At 46.7% G+C, this 18,096-nt stretch overlaps 1 protein-coding gene across 3 annotated transcripts in view; it reads right to left on the bottom strand.

Moving 5' to 3' along the window:
* Positions 1-18,096, bottom strand: part of SCARA5 (scavenger receptor class A member 5) — a 117,472-nt gene that overhangs the window by 77,234 nt on the left and 22,142 nt on the right. For all 3 annotated transcript variants that reach the window (XM_057725248.1, XM_057725251.1, XM_057725249.1), the window contains exon 3: positions 16,493-16,621. In XM_057725248.1, coding sequence (XP_057581231.1) covers positions 16,493-16,621 — 129 coding nt within the window. The remainder of the gene's footprint in view (positions 1-16,492; positions 16,622-18,096) is intronic.

Here is an 18,096-nt window from a genome sequence, read left to right as displayed (position 1 = left end):
AAAGATGAGGCGCACATTATAAGACGCAGCTACAAGCCAATAAATACTAAGGATGGCTGACAACCACCAGAAACTAGAAGAGACAAGGAAGGATTCTCCCCTAGAGCCTCCAGAGGGAATACGGCCCTACCTGCACCTTGAATTCGGACTTCTAGCCTCTAGAACTGTGAGAAAATAAATTTCTGTTGTTCTAAGCCACCCAGTTTGTGGCACTTTGTTAGGATAGTCCTAGGAAACTGATAGACCCAGGGAGTCATTTTCTGATCAGCTCCAATTTGGAATATGAGGGTCGGGGTAGAGATTCCAGTTTGTATGGACCAAGTCCTTGGAAAAGTAGGGGACAGTGGACATTTTCTGCCTTCATTGCCACCACCTAAGGATATGGGCTATAGATCCAGCAAAGCACTGCTTCCCTTGGGCCCTGACTCCTCAGCTGGTCACCCACGGGCAATTAGGCTACTTCCTCTATTTCTCACAGGTAAAAAGACCTTTCTTGTAGACCAAACAGTGGCAAACCATCTACATATGGTTAAGACAGAATACTTAAAAATCTTGCCCTTCCATGCAAATTGGTGCAATCTTTTTATAAAGCCTTAAAAACATATATTCACTGTGACCCAGCAATACCACCATCAAGAATCTGTCCCAAGGACATAATCGGACCATTACGATTTATGTGCTATGTGGACAATGGCTTATGTGAGAGCATTGTTTGTTATAGCAAAAAACTGTGGGACAGAATGGAGTTTTTCCTTCTCCCTTCACTGTCTTCCTCATTATGACACATACCCAACTCCTTCTGGGACCAGGCAAAGGCCAAGTTTGGGTTAAGAAAAGGGGGGGGGGGGAGGGCGCTTTGTAAAAGGCCACAAAGAGAAAGAAAGGTGACAGGAGCTCCTTTTTAGCACAATAGTGCATGGGAAAATTGCTTAGAGCAGGTCATTTTTGCAGGAAAAGGTCTGATGCACATAGGTCTGAAGCAGAACCAGTGAGGGATGTTTTTCTTCATTCTTGTTTCAGACTGAATTGTGTCCCCTCCAAATTCATATGTTGAAGCCCTAACCCCCACCCCACCCCAACTGTGACTGTATTTGGAGATAGGACTTTTAAGGAAGTAATGAAGGTTAAATGAGGTCATAAAGTGGGGGCCCTAATCCAATAGGACTGTGGTCTTATAAAAAGAGAGAGAGAGAGACACCAGGGATGTGCATGCAGAAGGAGGACCATGTGAGGATACAGTTAGAAGGCGGCTGTCCGTAAGCCAAAGAGTGAGGTCTCAGAGACAGCAAACCTGCTGCCACCTCGATCTTGGACTTCCAGCCTCCTGTCTGTGAGAAAGTAAGTTTCTGTTGTTTGAGCTACCCAGTCTGTAGTATTTTGTTATGGCAACTTGAGCTGACTAATACAATCCCAGTCCCTTTTTCCATAGTCTAGCCCACAGGGAAGCCAGATGGCCTGAAGGCTGATATCCAGGACCAAAGGCTATGAGGAAGTGGTAGGATGGGGTGGGTGGGATGGCAGAATGCCAGGCAGAGTGGAGAAGTCTAAGAGACTTAGGAGGAGGGGCCCATTGGGCCAGGTTGTTGGAGCAACATCGAGGCTCCTTGAAGGGATGCTTGGGTGGCCCCAACGTCCAGAGTGAGTAGGCACAGGTGACATGCTGCAGAAGCCCTTTCCTCTCCCCACCAAGGCGGGGACCTCCTGGGCCATTGGAGCCTGGGCTGAAAAGGGCAATCCCACACCCTCCTGGACTCTACCAGCCACAGAACAAGGTCATCATTAACCAGCTGTTGTGTCCTATCTCTCACACACAGCTGGAAACGTTAGCATCCAACAACGGGGATTGGGTTAAAGAAATGATGGTACACCCTAAAATGGGCTTCACATCTTAGCTGGTTATGTTATTAACCAAGGTGAGGAATAAAAGAGGCTGGGATGAGGAGAAACGATGAGTTTGGGTTTGGGACTGTTGACTCCGAGATGCCCAGTTGCCCTCCATGGGGAGCTCTTTAGAGGGCAGTTGCCTTTGAGGAAGGAAGTAGGGACTTGGGGTCCTCAGAATGTGCAGGAGGTGGTGGATACATGTTAGGAGACAAGTGTCACGGCACTGAGGCATGCTCCTAGCGTAGAAGGAGGTGGGGGTGCACTGGGGGACAATCATAGAGGAACAGATTACCTCCTGCACTGTTGGTGGGAATGTAAAGTGATACTGCTGCTATTGTAAACAAGTGGGGAGATTCCTTAAAAAATTAAAAATAGAACTACCTTGTGATCCAGAAATCCTGCTTCTGGGCATATATCCAAAGAAAATGAAATCAGGATCTTGAAGACATATCTGCACCCACATGTTTATTGCAGCATTATTTACAATAGCCAAGATATGGAAACAACCTGAGTGTCTGTGGATGGATGAATGGATAAAGAAAATGTGGTATATGTATATAATGGACTATTACTCAGCCATAAAAAGGAAGGAAATCCTGCCATTTTCAACAACATGGATGAGCCTGGAGGACCTTATACTAAGTGAAATGTCAGACAAAGCACTGGATGATCTCACTTATATGTGGAATCTAAAAAAATTAAACTCATAAAAGCAGAGAGTTAAAGAATGGTTGCCAGGGGCTAAGGGGGTGGCAGACATAGGGAGATGGTGGTCAAAGGGTACAAGGTTGCAGTTATGCACAATCTAAGGTCCAGCATGGTGACTATAGTTCACAATACTGTTACAACAGCCAAGACATGGAAGCAACCTAAATGTCCATCAAAAGAGGAATGGATAAAGAAGATGTGGTATATATATATAATGGAATACTACTCAGTCATATAAAAGAATGAAATAATGCCATTTGCAGCAACATGGATGGATCTAGGGATTATCATACTAAGAGAAGTAAGTCAGAGAAAGACAAATATCCTATAGCATCACTTACCTGTGGAATCTAATTTTTTTAAAATGATTCAAATGAACTTATTTACAAAACAGAAACAGACTCACAGATTTCAAAAACAAACTTATGGCTACCAAAGAGGAAATGTGGAGGGGGCTAGGGATAAATCAGGAGCTTGGGATGAACATACACGCACTACTATATATAAGATAAATAACCAACAGGACCTACTGTATAGCACAGGGAACTCTACTCAATATTCTGTAATAACCTATGTGAGAAAAGAATCTAAAAAAGAATGAGTATATGTATAACTGAATTACTTTGCTGTATACCTGAAACTAACACAGTATTGTAAATCAACTATATGCCAATAAAGTTAAAATAAATTAAAAATCAAACAATACTGTACTGTACACTGGAAATATGCTGAGGTCTTAAGTGTTCTCAACACACAAAACAATCTTAACTATGTTAATGGCTTGATTGTGGTGATCATTTTATAACATATATCAGAACATCACATTGTACCCCTTAAATCTATACAATTTTTGTCAATTACACCTCAATAAAGCTGGGCGGTAGGGAAAGCTGAAAGCAAGAAAAAAGGAAAAACAGTTTAAATAGAAAATTGGAGCATTTGATTTTACTTCCAAAGGAAGTAGGTGTCATAAACAAACAAACAAACATTAGCAAAGCAGTGAGCTTTGAGAACCAAGGGAGGCACCAGAAAGTATGTGTCTGGGTCTGGATGACGGCTGGGACCCCTGAGGAGGGTACACGGGAAGACAGGGCTTCCTGCGGGACCAGGAGTTTGGAGGGGGATCTGCAGCCTTGGATATAAATCTGCACTGGGCCACAGAGGCATGGGAAACCATGAGCAGGACGCCCCCTCCCTGGGTCTTGGTCTCATTTACAAAGTTGAGGTCAGTACTAATCCTTCCCAGCTCTGCTTCCATTTGTCATTCGGCCTCTCCCTTTCTCTGTGCCATCAGGGTGTTTGTCCCGCTTCTCCATCTACATCCTCTGGTCCCTGCCTCCAGGAAGCCTCTATTGGCTGCTGTCTGAAACCAGCACCCACACATGTTTGGAGAGACCGGAGGGTGTGCTAGTGAATCCAGGAGAGTCAGAGCTAGGCCGGGTGCTGGGTGTTGTGTTCCCCGGGGTTAAAGGAGGATTCCCGTGGGTTTTTGTTTTTTAATTAATTAATTTATTTATTATTTTTTGGGGGGTACACCAAGTTCAATCATCTGTTTTTATACACATATCCCCGTATTCCCTCCCTCTTATTAAATCACCAACAACATTAGAGGAAATTGAGAAAGAAGACTGTGTACCAATAAGCCTCGCTCTACCACAGTTGTTTTCATTTCTCCAAGTTCCCTTTTACCCTTTCTCCTTTTATATGCACATCTGCTTGCACAACTGCCCTGGAGCCTACACACGCAACTTGGCAGTCTTTTCTCCTTGACATGATTTCATAAACATTTCCCCATGTTGCTTCATAGATATCATTTGGAATGGCTGTGTAATATTCCTCTGTGTTGACCTACCAAAGTTTAGCTAAACAATCCCTTAAGGTTGGGCATTTAAGTTTTTTTCCCAGTTTTGAGTGATGCTGAAAAACACTGCTAGGAGTTTTTGTTTGTTTGTTTTCCTTTGTAATCACTGCATTGAGTCAAACGCTGTAGAATTTCTGAGCTAAAGGGTACTCACTGCTTTTATAGATCCTGAAAGGACATTGACTTCCTCAAGGCATTCTGCTTGTTTATTCAGGCTCAAGGGTCGCTCATAGTCAGCGGACAGGTGTTAACTGGTAAATCAGAGACGCCTTTCCTCCACTCCTCCCAGAAGGATGCGGTTTTTCCAAAAATATGCTGAAATGTTACATAGAGGACAGCGGGCCAGACCCCGTCGTCACTGACAACAGCAAGAAGGAGAAACAAAGCACTCTGCAGAGGAATCCCTCCCAGAGTGATTCAGCACGGCTAGGGCTCTGGAAGATTCCTGACTTCTCCACCCTCAGAGCTGGCACCATCACCTCCTAGAGGTCACTTCGGACACCTCCACTGCCCTCCCTCGTGTTCATGTAGGTGCTAAGTGGGGGTGGAGGTTCCAAAGACCCCACATAGCGATGGGGATCTTGTGAAAAGGAGGGCTGTCTCTGGGTAGCCCCCCTAGATGACAGCTGAGCCTGGAGGGATGCTCTCATCAGAGAGGAGTGTGGCGAGGGACCCCTGGGAGAGGCCACCCCTGTGCCCTGAGCTGGAGCAGAGCTCAGGCTTGCCTCTCTTCTGGGATTTCCCGAGGAGGGGAGGCTGAAGAATGAGACCACCCCAGCAGGATGAACCGGGAACACATGAAGGGGCCATACCCCACCCCTTGCCCCAGTTCCCTGCATCCCTTGGTTTACACTCAAAAGGATCTCAGGGAACGTGGGGCTCCCACAAAGGAGCAGAGAAAAGGGCAGGAGCCCAGGGATGCCTGCAGCCATCAGGCCATGCTGGACTGCTCAGCTGGAAGGGCAGCTGGGGCCACACAACTTGGTTTCCGGGACTTCCCAGGGGGTGCGGTGGCTGAAAATCTGTCTACCAATGCAGGCAGCACAGGTTCGATCCCTGGTCTGGGAAGATCCCACATGCCATGGAGCAACTAAACCTGTGCGCCACAACTACTGAGCCCACGTGCTGCAACTACTGAAGCCCGAGCACCTAGAGTCTGTGCTCCACAACAAGAAAAGCCACTGCAATGAGAAGCCCATACACCTCAAAAAAACTTGGTTTCTCAACTCTGAGGGAGTTCTGAGAGATGGATGGCATGGAACCCCTGGTATAAACTGGGCACCGTGCAAGGCACCTCACGCGCTCTCTCTCTGTATCCTCATCATACTGATAAGTGACCATTATTATCCCCAATTTAAAGTTTTTTTTAATGAGGCTTAAATAATTCCCCCAGGTCACAACTCATAAATGATCAACTGATATTTGAACTCAGGTTTGCCTAGTTCCAAAACTTCCGTTTCTTTGCTCTACACTGTGTTTTATAGTTTATCTTCGCACATCTGCTCTTCCAGCTGCTACCATCTTTATGGCAGGGGCCTCTCCATTCCTCTTTTTATCTCTCTGCGTCTAACACAGCACTGGGTACATTGTTGGCTCTCAACAAGTGTTTGTTGTTTTGCATTTGATGTGCGAGCACTCCAAACCCCTGGGCGGGAGCAGGTGAGGCACAATGCCTAGGACCGTCGCAAAAATTCCAAAACTTTATAACTTCTTCTCTCCAAAAGGGCAGAGAACGAGAGCTTGCTAGTGGCTCAGCGTCAATCCAAGGCTACACTCAGAGCCAGCAGTTAGTGATGAGATCTACGTGACAGCTCAGGGCACATGCAGCAGAAGACAGAACCAGAAAGCAGAAGGAAAGGTAGGTTTCACCTTATGAAAGCTACATAAGGAAGCAAAAGCCTAACTCAAGCCCATTCCATCTACTTTTTGCTTAAATAAGAAAGCTCTTTTGTGAGCAAGACCTGGGTGCTATGTTCACAGTGCCTCTAAATTTTCTTCCAGACCTGGCTTCTGGGAGAGAAATCAAAGCAATTGACAAGACTCTCTCAATACTTTCTGTATAGATACAGTGGAATGAGGGCTGGAGTGTGGTACGATTGATGGGAGGTTTCTATTTTGTTTTGGTTTGGTTTTTTGACCACACTGCACAGCTTGTGGGATCTTAGTTCCCTGACCAGGGATCGAACCCGGGCCCTCGGCAGCGATAGCACGGAGTCCTAACCACTGGCTTGTCAGGGAATTCCCCAGTTGATGGGAGTCATTCTTGATGGCAATCACCTAACAACACAGATGACACTTAACTACATGCCATGGGCTAGTGTAAGCAATTTACACAGATGAATTAATGTAATCCTCACCACAACACTTTGAAGTGGAGAGTGTTATCACTTCCACTTTATAGACAAGGACACTAAGACTCAGGAAGCTTGAATAACTTGCCCAAGGTCACATAATATGTGGCAAAACCAAGATCTGTACCCTGGCAGTCCGACTCTAGCTCCCATGCACTTGGACAGTGAGTGGTAGATAGCTCCTCCAACTGGAGACTGGGGTAAGACAAGTCCCAAATTCACACATGCCCATCGTTCTGGTCCAGGCTCCAGCTGTGGGACCACGGGACAGCACAGGCAACTCCCCTGAGCCTGTTTCCTCATCCAGATACTGTAAACTCTTTTCCAGAGTCCTTTGATTGTTAGGAGGATTAGATGACATCATGTATGTGAAAATTCTTTGAAAACTGTGAAGCACAACCCAAAGGTGAAAGATTAAAGGGTTAATTAGTGGTCAGCACAAGTCTGGCGGGGGAGGTTGGCAAACTTCTTCTGTAAAGGGCCAGGGGTAACTATTTTAGGCTCTTCAGGCCATCTGGTCTCTGGTATAACTACTCAACTCTGCCCTTGTAGCAAGAAAGTAGCTGTGAACAGATGTGGCTGTGTGCCAATAAATGAACAGATGTGGCTGTGTGCCAATAAAACTTTATTGACAAAAACAGGCAGTGGCTGGATTTGGCAGTTCGTCTAGAGGATCGATTCTAGGGGATATAGCTGAGATAGGCCCTCTGCCCTGTCCTATCTAATTATTGTAACAATTTGACTGAAGATCCAGAGAGCATATTGTCAAGTTTGCAGGTGATCTTCCCTCATGCCCACTTTTCTCTTTTGTGGAAAGTCAGGATGTCAAACTTCTCTTCTTCCTTTTCTCCCTCTGCCCTGGAGCTAAGGTGAGGCTGGGTTACTTCTAGGGGAGCTCTAATGGCATGGAAAGGCCCACACGGCCAAGGTGGGATACAGGAGAAAGGTGGTTTCTCAGGTGGGGGAGGTCTAGGTTTAAGGAAGAAGGCTGGTGGGGGTCTGTGAGGTGTCCCCACCTCACCTCACGGGACAGCAGAGCATGTGCCTGAGCTGGTGTGCCTTTGGTCATGTCCTCCTGGGAAACGTCCACATGGCGGCAGGCTGTGGGATGGGGATAGGGTTGGAATGCTGGCTCAGACATGATTGATGACACAAGGCTGAAAGGAAAAGTTAAGTGACAGATGTCCGAGTCTGGATTCAAACTCATCCAACAGGCTGCAATACTTGGCAGAAACCAGCATGATGACTTGGAACTGGGATCGCTAACAAGATCTGCATTTAAATGAAGACAACAACAAAACCAACCAAAAGCCAGTTGTACTGATATGGGACAGAGGAGCCCTCTCAAGGCAGAGTTTCCTTTGAGAGAAATCTGGGTTTGGGTGGGCAGTAGACGTGATTATTAATGGCTGCCTACTATTCCATCATTTGGATGCGGTGTCATGTGTTACTATGAGTCACTGCTAGGAAGGCTTGTGCAAATTTAGGCTACATCAGCATACATGGAGTGTCCAGATCAAAACTGGCCTGGGAATTCCCTGGCGGCTCAGTGGTTAGGACTCCGAGGGGGGTCACAGGTTCAACCCCCAGTCAGGAAACTAAGATTCCCACATGCCACACGGTACAGCCAAAACAAAAACAAAAAAACAAAACAGATCAAAGTTGGTCACAGCCCATCACACCCTGTCCTGGCCGGATCACACCAGCAGTCCTGCGTCTACTTCCGTTTAGCACTAAAACCTGGAGCTTGTTGGGAAGGGTTGCGAGGATGGCCATTATGTTGAGGCATTTAGTTTAGGCCATGCATTAAATGAGCACCTACTATGTGCAGGACATCATGTCAGGCACTGGGAGTACAAAGACGAACAAGACACAGTGCCTTATTGTGGAGAGTCTTCTTTTGGACTAGAAGGGGAGCAGGCACATAGACCGATGACTTCAATGTAATGTGCCAAGATCGGGGCATCTCCCAGAGGTCCCCAAACCAGGTCTCCCGAGTGACTGTTGAAGGAATGGGGCTTGCTGAGCCTGGTGGTTTCAGCTCACTGAAGAATAATCATGAGGATGAGGAGGAAGCCTTGTTGTGCGATGTTCCTGCCAGAGAAACTAGAAACAGCGTGTGTGGGACAGTCAGGGATGATTAGGCAGGGGTTCTCTGTCGCTCATGGCTGTTCTTCCATAAGAGCACAATACCTCTTCTGCCTGGAAAGTCAGGAGGGAGGTTCCTGCCCTGGAAGGGAGGTTGTTCAAGGTGTCCCCTGAGGCCCCTCCCGAGGCTCATCTCCCGAGGAGCACCGCAGGGCTGGCTGGCTCGCCGGCAGTGCTGGAAACACTGTCCTGTTTCTTGGCATCCTGACCCCTGTGCTCCACAGCAAGTCCAGAGTCCCTCAGAGTCTCCAGGCTTCCCCTGTGAGTTTATTGGAACTGTGTGGGCTCCGAGCACATCCCCTCCCACTGCACCAGGCACGCCTAGTTCCCTCTGTTTATACACAAAATCACTGGGTGCTCAGGCTAAATAAGGAGGTTTCTAATACTTTGCTATTTTTTTTTTTTTTTTGGCTGCATTGGGTCTTCACTGCTGCACATGGGCTTTCTCTAGTTGTGGGGAGTGGGGGCTACTCGTCACTGTGGTGCGTGAGCTTCTCACTGCGGTGGCTTCTCTTGTTGTGGAGCACGGGCTCTAGGCACACGGGCTTAGTTGCTCCACGGCATGTGGGATCTTCCCAGAGCAGGGCTCGAACCCGTGTCCCCTGCATTGGCAGGCAGACCTGTAACCACTGCGCCACCAGAGAAGCCCCTCCTTTGCTATCCTGACAGCAAAATTCCTCTGCTTGTGCCCATAATGATGATGAGGACCGCAGCAATAACCATACCTGATATTCATCGGTTACTTATGTGTCGGGCACCAGGAGTTTTCACGCATGGATTAATTTCATCCTCACAACAACCCTAGGGGGCTAGGTACCATTGTCATTGCATTCAACAGATGCGGAAACTGAGGATTTGAGAGGTTAAATGATTTGCCCCAAGAGGCACAGCCTGGACTTGAACCCAGAAATTTACTCTCAAATTCCACAAGCCGAAGAGAACATAGCTATTGTCTTAGAATGTTTGAAAGACACACAGAATAATAGAGCTATCCTTGAGCCCACTGTATTTCAGATTTTGGTTTGTACCCCATTTGCGGATCATGAAAAAAATGTGTGGGTTGTGACCATTTCGTGCTGAATGAACAGAATAGAATAGAAAATCATCAGCGCTCACCATACGTTTAAGATTAGTTCAGTTACGAATATATGTTTGAACTAGTTGTCATGTAAAATGTATTTCTTACTGTAGGTTATGGTCAAAACGTTTGAGAAACACTGATCTAACCCAACCTGCTCATTTTATAAATGAGTATACAAGGTTCAGACAGCAAAGTGATTTCTCCCAAGATTATAGGGTGTTAATGGATGAAGTGGGACTAAACCCAAGTTTTTCTGACTCTCGGTTTCTATTATTGAGCTTAACTGACTACAAAGAAAACCAAGAAAAAGCAAGACTCACAATACTGATAGTAGGGGTAGTACTACTACTATATACCAATCACAATAATAGCTAGTACTTTCAGCACGTGTAATGTGTGTCAGGCACTTTTCTAAGTGCTTTAGATATATTAACATATTTAACTCTCATAAGAACCCAACGAGGCAGGTACAATTACTTCTCCCATTTTCAGATGATGAAACTCAGATAAAGTTCAAGTCACTTGGCTAACATCACACAGCCGGTAGCAGATAATGGGGGATTCAAACCCAAACAGGCTGGCCTCAGAGTCTGTGGCGTTAACCAGCATCAGGTACTACATGACCTGGTCTATCCTAATATTCTCTGTAAATGCTGTAATGCCAATATAGTAGATACCATGACGTGTGTATTTGAATATAATTAATTACACACCTACTTCTTCTATTAGCCAAAGGTACCTGATGGTGAGTCCATAATTACCGTGTCATTTACACACTTGGCTAAAACTGAAATCATTATCTTTTTTCCACAAATAAGATCCCTTCTAAGGTAGCTTGTCTCTGTCATGTATTCATTCATTCACCTATTTAAAAAGTCATGCACTTGCAGAATTGCATATAGTAGGCAGAATTATTTTTGAAAGACAAAACTGTGCATAACACCTTTCCTTGTTCCAAAAAGGATTAAGGCAGCTTATGAGGATCATAAAATATTCTAAAATAATATTAGATGAGGGACTTCCCTGGTGGCGCAGTGGTTAAGAACCTGCCTGCCAAGGCAGGGGACACGGGTTTGATCCCTGGGCCGGGAAGATCCCACGTGCCACGGAGCAACAAAGCCCGTGTGCCACAACTACTGAGCCTGTGCTCTAGACCCTGAGATCCACAACTGCTGAAGCCCCGGAGCTCTAGGGCCCATGTGCTCCACAATAAGAGAAGCCACCGCACTGGGAAGCCCATGCACTGCAACGAAGAGTAGCCACCACTCACCACAACTAGAGAGAAAAGCCCACACGCAGCAATAAAGATTCAATGCAGCCAAAACAAATAAAAACAACAACAATAAAAAAACAGTAGATGAGAACAGAATAAATGAAGAGCAACTTAGAGACATGAAATGAAGGTAACAATGAGACTAGCAGAAAAGCTTTCCAGGAAGTCAATACACTTGCTGTGGGTGGACTAGCGATGTCTCCAGGTTTCCATTTTAATTGCCTACAAATTCACACATCTTACAAGGGGATGGCAACTGCTCTTAATTTGCATTAATTGCCTCCTGAAAGTGATTTTAATTATTGTCAGGTCCACAGTCTCCTTCAGGTGAAAACAAACTAATTCCTCAGGAACAGTATTCCTCCTTCTGAGACTAAGACAGAAAATACTTTCTCTCAGTCCTCTTAGTTGACATTATGTAACAGGACAAAGAGTGTCCCCAAGGGCGCCCTCAGAATAAGCATAGGATGGCATTGCCCGTGCTGTTTCTGACAGAGTGTCCCAGCAAAGGCTCTAAATTCCAAGGTGCACGATGGGATCAGTAATCTGCTGTATAAAGGGATGTGGGCTCTGAGCATGCTGTTCCCTGATTGCAAAGTCAGGCACAGACCTACTTGAAACAACGTGATCTAAAAGGGGTGCTCAATTTAAACAACACTTGGGTCACTAGGTGTTCAGCTCTCCCAGGCTGAGGCTGCCCAACCCCTCTAGCTCTCAAGAATCAGGCTCTCCTTGAGGGAATTTGGCATGGAGCATGAGCTACCTCACACTGTCCTAATGTGTATGTGTGTTATGATTTTAAATTCTCCCAGAGCAGGAATTACATCTTTTATTCCCTAGCTATAGACTGAATGTTTGTGTTCCTCCCAAATTCATATGTTGAAATCCTAACCCCCAAAGTGACGTTATTAGGAGGTGGGGCCTTGGAGAGATGATTAAGTCATGAGGGTGGGGCCCTCCAGATGGGATTAGTGCCTTTATAAAAGAGACCCCTGAGAAATCCTTTGCTCTTTCCTCCATGTGAAGACACAGCAAGAAGACAGCCATCTATTAACCAGAAGTGGGCTCTCACCAGACACAGAATCTGCCAGCACCTTCATCTCAGCCTCCAGGACTTTGAGAAATAAATGTCTGTTGTTTAAGCCACGCAGTCTATGGTAGTTTGTCATTGCAGCCTGAACAGACTAAGACACCAGGGCTTGCTCTGTTGTCCTGTACCCACTAAGCACTCATGCACAAGTTAAGCACTTATTGAGGATATTGATGGTGATGTCTGACTGCTGTTAAGAAAGGATTAAATTAAGGCATGAGAGGAGCCCCTATTTCATCAGGAGCTCTCCTTGGTCCAGTTTTATAGTCTGGATTGCTGTAATGCTCCAGCTTCCTGCCAAATTAGATCCCCAGATGTTGAAACATCCCCTTTATGCTGTTTCATTGTCACAGTAGGAGTTCAAATTCTTCAATGGAGCCTAATAGGCAAGGGGAGGAAGAGGTAGCTCCTGATGACCACCCTTCGTCACCATAGCGATGCCCCCAAACAGTCATGGATAAGGTTGAACCTCTTCTAACCCTTGAACTCCATCACAGAGGACATCATCCCTCAAGTGCTAGATGGAGGACCTCCTGCTCACATGACCATCCAATCTCAATTCTCTTGTTCATGAACATAAGCCCTATAGCCTGTATTATCCAAAAATGAATGCTGGAACAGAACAAAAACATAATAGGGAACCATCAGTCCAGGTAATAAAATGGGTTGAAGACATAGAAAGGCTTAGAGGAATTTGGGAAGAATGGACTGATGTCACCTTCTTGAGAGATGATGGAAGACTGTAGGCGTAGAACCCAGAGATGCCATGGGAACATCAGAGGAAAGTTCCCAAGAGGATGCTTGAATAGATATTTAGGTGGTGGGTAGAAAGCGCAACTGAGAACATAATTTGGGCAATGGCTGGACTAACCTTCTGACAGGGGATGCTGAGATGTTGCATAAACACAGGTACAGTATTTGCCTTTTATTTTGAATACTTGGATAAAGAAAGGATTGAGAGAAATCCCATGAGAAGTTTTATGAGTAATATTTTTATGCAATGAGATTATAATTTTGTAATATTGAAGTAAGAGCAAGCATTTGTACTTCAATCAGATGTTACCAACCAGGTATTCAGACATGGCACTTGGTTGCAGTGGGTAATTTTGTCATCCAGTTGTCAGATGTATGAGCTTTGTGTCATCAAGGATGTTTTGAAGTCTAAAAGTGGTTCAAACAGAACTTCTCTTGTCTTAGTTAGCTAGGGCTGCTATAATAAAATACCATAGGCTGGGTGGCTTAAACAACAGACATTTATTTGTTGCAGTTGTAGAGGCTGGGAAGTGCAAGATCAAAGTGCAGGCAGATTTGGTTGTTGGTGAGGACTCTCTTCCTGGCTTCAGATGGCCCCTTCTCCCTGTGTCCTCACATGGCAGAGATCTCTCTCTCCCTCTCTCTCCCTCTCTTCCCTCTTCTTATAGGGCTACTAACCCCATCATAAAGGCTCCACCCTCCTGACCTAATTAGCTTCCTAGGACCCCACCTCCAAATACCATCACATTGGGGGTTAGAGCTTCATATATAAATTTTGGAGTGGACACAATTCAGTCCATAGTACCTCCTGTGCAAGGCGACCTCAGTGAGGCACTGGAGAGCATGGTCCGCCCAAAATGAGGAAGCAGCCACAGCAGGACACCTAGGAAAAGGCCAGGCTAGCTCTGGTTTACACTGATCCATGGACCTCCCTACAATCCTGGTATTTTTTGAAGTCTTTGATCAGGGTAATCTGGAAGAAACTTCCTATCTAAGGTCAGGCAGAGCCTCTTTGAAGAACCCCAGACTCATCCACCACATTCCTAAGTCCCCTCCCTAGGGAAGAGGCAGCCGGTGATGGTAGTCTTTCATTGGCTACCCTCATCAAACCTCTCCCAGAGGCCAACATGACTTTCCAGATAAGAACCTGGGAAGGTGACAGTGGCCAGGCCACAGAGCCAAGAGATAAAGTCTGATGCTCTGTTTCATCAGATCAGTTCCAATCCACCCCAAATTTTCATTCAACACAGGTAATCTAGTACTCATAAACTTCAGGTTCAAAGGTAATTATGATGATCAAAATTCTCCCCAGATTTCCACCTGGAATAACTAAGGAAGCAAGGCAATGTTTCCATTAGATAGGAAACCATGTTCCACCCTCCTTTCTGAAACTTCCAGAACGTCATCCTAAACCCCACTCAACCTCCAAGCCAGGAGAAAAGCCTTTCTGCATCGTGCTGGGTAGTACTTCTTGTTAGAAACTCTCCTCTGTTTTGAATGGGAATTTGTCTCTTTACAAAATCCACCCATTCACTAGTTCTACCCTCTGAGACCACACAGAATATGTCCACCCTTTTCCACATGGCAACCCTTCAGACACCAGAAGAGAACTTTCATTCCCCTGCAACCCTTCTCTTCCCAAGAGATGATGCCCTTCCAGGCCTTCCAGGCCTCCAGAGACATGCCCCAGGGTCCCCACCAGCCTGGCTCTCTCCTCCAGACCTGCTTCTGTCACCTAAAAATTCTTGTTTAGCAGAGTAGTTGTAATACCATAGCCCAGCTTTCCTGCTGAGCTGAAACACTTTCCAAAAATTTTGGAAATTTGTTATGGTCGCAGCTGCCAAGCCCACAAAACCCAGATCCCAGTCTCTCACTGAACAGCCCAAGAACATGTTCAAAAAATCCTCTGGCTGGACATCATCCCTTGGATGAATCATGAGTTTCTCTCGTTGTTGCTGTTGGCTGCCCCCTGGGGTCAATGGTTGATGGTTGATGGGACAGACATCACCCCTAGTGATGCCCTTTGCCCCGAGTGTGGAAATCTGAGGGCAAAGGCAGCACTGAGTATCCCATCACAGGGCTCACGTAACTAATCTCACTTGACAGAAAGCGACACAAGACCAGGGATTTCTAGTGAGGGGTCACCTGCAAGGGCATAGCCTCCATATGCCTGGCCTAGAGTTAAGGGCAGGAAGTAAGAGTTAAGTCAAGGACCCCACCTGCCGCACTCCAAGTCAGCTTTGTCTGGCCAGCAGCCTTTCTCTGACTCCCCACACCCCAAACCCCACCCCCTCCATGCGACACCCGCACTTCCTCTATGTGCGTGTCCTCTGGACCACCACAGCACTCGTGTGCCAACATCACAGTCCCCGTCACAGTCCCTGTCACGTTCTGCCTTGAGACAGGGCCCTACCTCTGTGTTCCCACCTCATCCCCTAGACTGGGAGCTCCAGCGGGGGAGACCCTGGGTCTTATTCAGCTGCGTCTCCAATCCTAGCATGGACCCAGGCACAAAGTAGGCACGCATGTAAGATGCTGGAATAAACTGATCCCTTGGCCTCCCTTTGTCAAGCCTTACAGACCTCCACTGAGATAGGTGGGAACTGAGCATCCCTCCCTCTGGGTGGGAGTCAGGAGAGACCACCACGTCCTCAGTCCCTATCTGCTCCACCATCTCCATCACAGTGGGATGACCTGTGTGTGAGCTGGGCTGCTCAAAGCATGGGATCTTCCATCTAATCCATTCCTGAGCCTCTGAGCTCTGCTTCTTCCTGGCTAGAGAACGTGCTCCAAATTCCAGCCCATGACCAGCCTGTTCTACAGACAGAAACTGGGGAGAAGAGCCCAGCTGATCTGAGGTACACTCATCCCACCCCCAGTAATTGCAAAGGGGCAGCAGGTTTACCATGACTCTGGACTCTGATTAGCATCAGCAACGAAGTGTCTCATAACTATTCTCATCACATTCCGGGACCGGGGGCCTAGACTGCTCAGTACAAACCCCAGCACGGCACTCCAGGGAGACCCAGGGTCATACTATGAGGCAGGACAAGGTGGAAGCCACTCAGAGCAGCTAGGTCTCTGCTCCTGGACTCAGAGATTTCCCACGCTCATATAGCTCCTGCCAACTCCTCATCCCACACAAAACAGGCAATGCTGCTCAGAGTCATGCCTCGTTGGAAAGACCAGCCAGCTTCCTCCTTTGTGGTTTCTATGGTGAGAAAAGCAGTGTCTGGGCTCCTGACGGTGGGAAGGAAGAGCTCCAGCTTCCTGGTTCCCATCCACTCTGCTCTTGCCTTCTGCTCACCTCCTTAAAGGCCAAGACGGGAGAGGGTGCTCTTACCTGCTAAGATGAAGATGCCCACGAGCATCAGGAAGACTAGCAGGTAGAGCCCGAGGACCGCATGCTTCAGCGCCGACAGGGAGCCCAGCTGGGTGCAGCAGCCACCCGCCCGTCCTTTGTGGCATGGACCTAGACAATAAGCGTAAAAAGAAGGGGGAAAAGGACATCTGAAAATCCCCAAAGCCTTTTTTTTTCTTTTGGTCTCATCTCTTCCTGATGCATGCCGAAGTTCACCTGGAGCCTCTCACACACCTGCACATCTGTAATGCAGCTGGAACGGTGGGGAGCTTTGCAGCTTCTATCTCTCCTCCCACCCTCTGTGCTCATGAACTAGCCAGACAGGCAGGCCTACAGCTCACAAGGCCACACACACCCAGAGCCAGTCAAAGCAGCAGAGAAAGCTCAAATAGGCTGGAATATGTGTCCTTTACAAAGTGTTATTGTCCCATGTGATCAGGAGAAGATGGAGAGAATTTTTGAAAACAGGTTGCAAACTCCAGCTTCTAACAGTGGCCAGGAAGGGATGTGGGCCAGGTGGGCCTGGGGAACCCAACAGCGCATGCCTGGTCTGGAAGAGGTTGCCAAGCAGAACGAGGGCCGGGCGCTGTCAGACCCAAAAATTTCAAGACAAGCCAGAAGTGACTTGGATAAATCTCCCTTTCAGTGTTGACAACTAATTAGAAAAACAAAAACAAAAACACTAGGGAGTGTAAACAAAACACATTTACACGCCAGATCTGATTACCAGCTTACAACCTTGGATTTAGATTTACATAGTACCTAACCTCATCCTGCGAAACTACACAAGGCTCACCAGGTTCTGGCCAAAATGGAACAGCAAAATATCAGAGTTCTAATGGACCTTATGGATTGTCTAGGTCAACCCCTTCAGCTTACAGATAGAGGTCATCAAATGTTAGTGACAAAACCCAGGTGCCCTGATCCCCACTCATCTTTCTGCTGGACTTCTCCTTCGAGGCAGCCTTCAGATGGCCGGTGCAGAGGCCAACAAGCTCACCAACCTCCACCTGCTCTGTCAGCCGACAATGGAGAAGAAAGGATGCCGTCCTGCCCTGACCCCCAGCATGGCAGGTAAGAATCTATGGAGGACATTTTTTTGCAAAGTAAGCATGCCCCTATTATGCTCAGTCTCCACTCCCTGCAAGGGAAGAGTGTTGCCAACTGGAGAACATTGCATATGGGGGCAGGGGTGGGAACCGGAAAAGCTTGACAACAGATGTTGAAATAACTGGGAGTCAGAAAACGTTGATAAAGATGCTGTGATGTTTGCAATCGTTGGTAACTTTGCACTCAAAAAGGAGGTGCTTCAGGAGCTCTTTATACCTCTTAGGCAGCATTACCACCTGCACGACCTTCAGGAGGCTTGGTGACCACGAGGGAAACGGCGAACACACTGGTGCCCTGGCTCTCCAGAGATATTGTTCAGTGAGGAATATTTTCCCACTTATTTACTCCCTTTTATTTCAAATACTGTTACTAAAAGAGCTAAGTAGGACTATTACATAACATTTCTATAAAACATCGGGTACAGTTGGGAACAAGTTGTCGAGAAATACAAATTCAATTACCATTCTCATCAACCC

This window comes from Hippopotamus amphibius, chromosome 2, assembly GCF_030028045.1.
Source record: "Hippopotamus amphibius kiboko isolate mHipAmp2 chromosome 2, mHipAmp2.hap2, whole genome shotgun sequence".
Classification (NCBI taxonomy): Eukaryota; Metazoa; Chordata; class Mammalia; order Artiodactyla; family Hippopotamidae; genus Hippopotamus; species Hippopotamus amphibius.
This window is presented reverse-complemented; position numbering and strand designations above follow the sequence as displayed.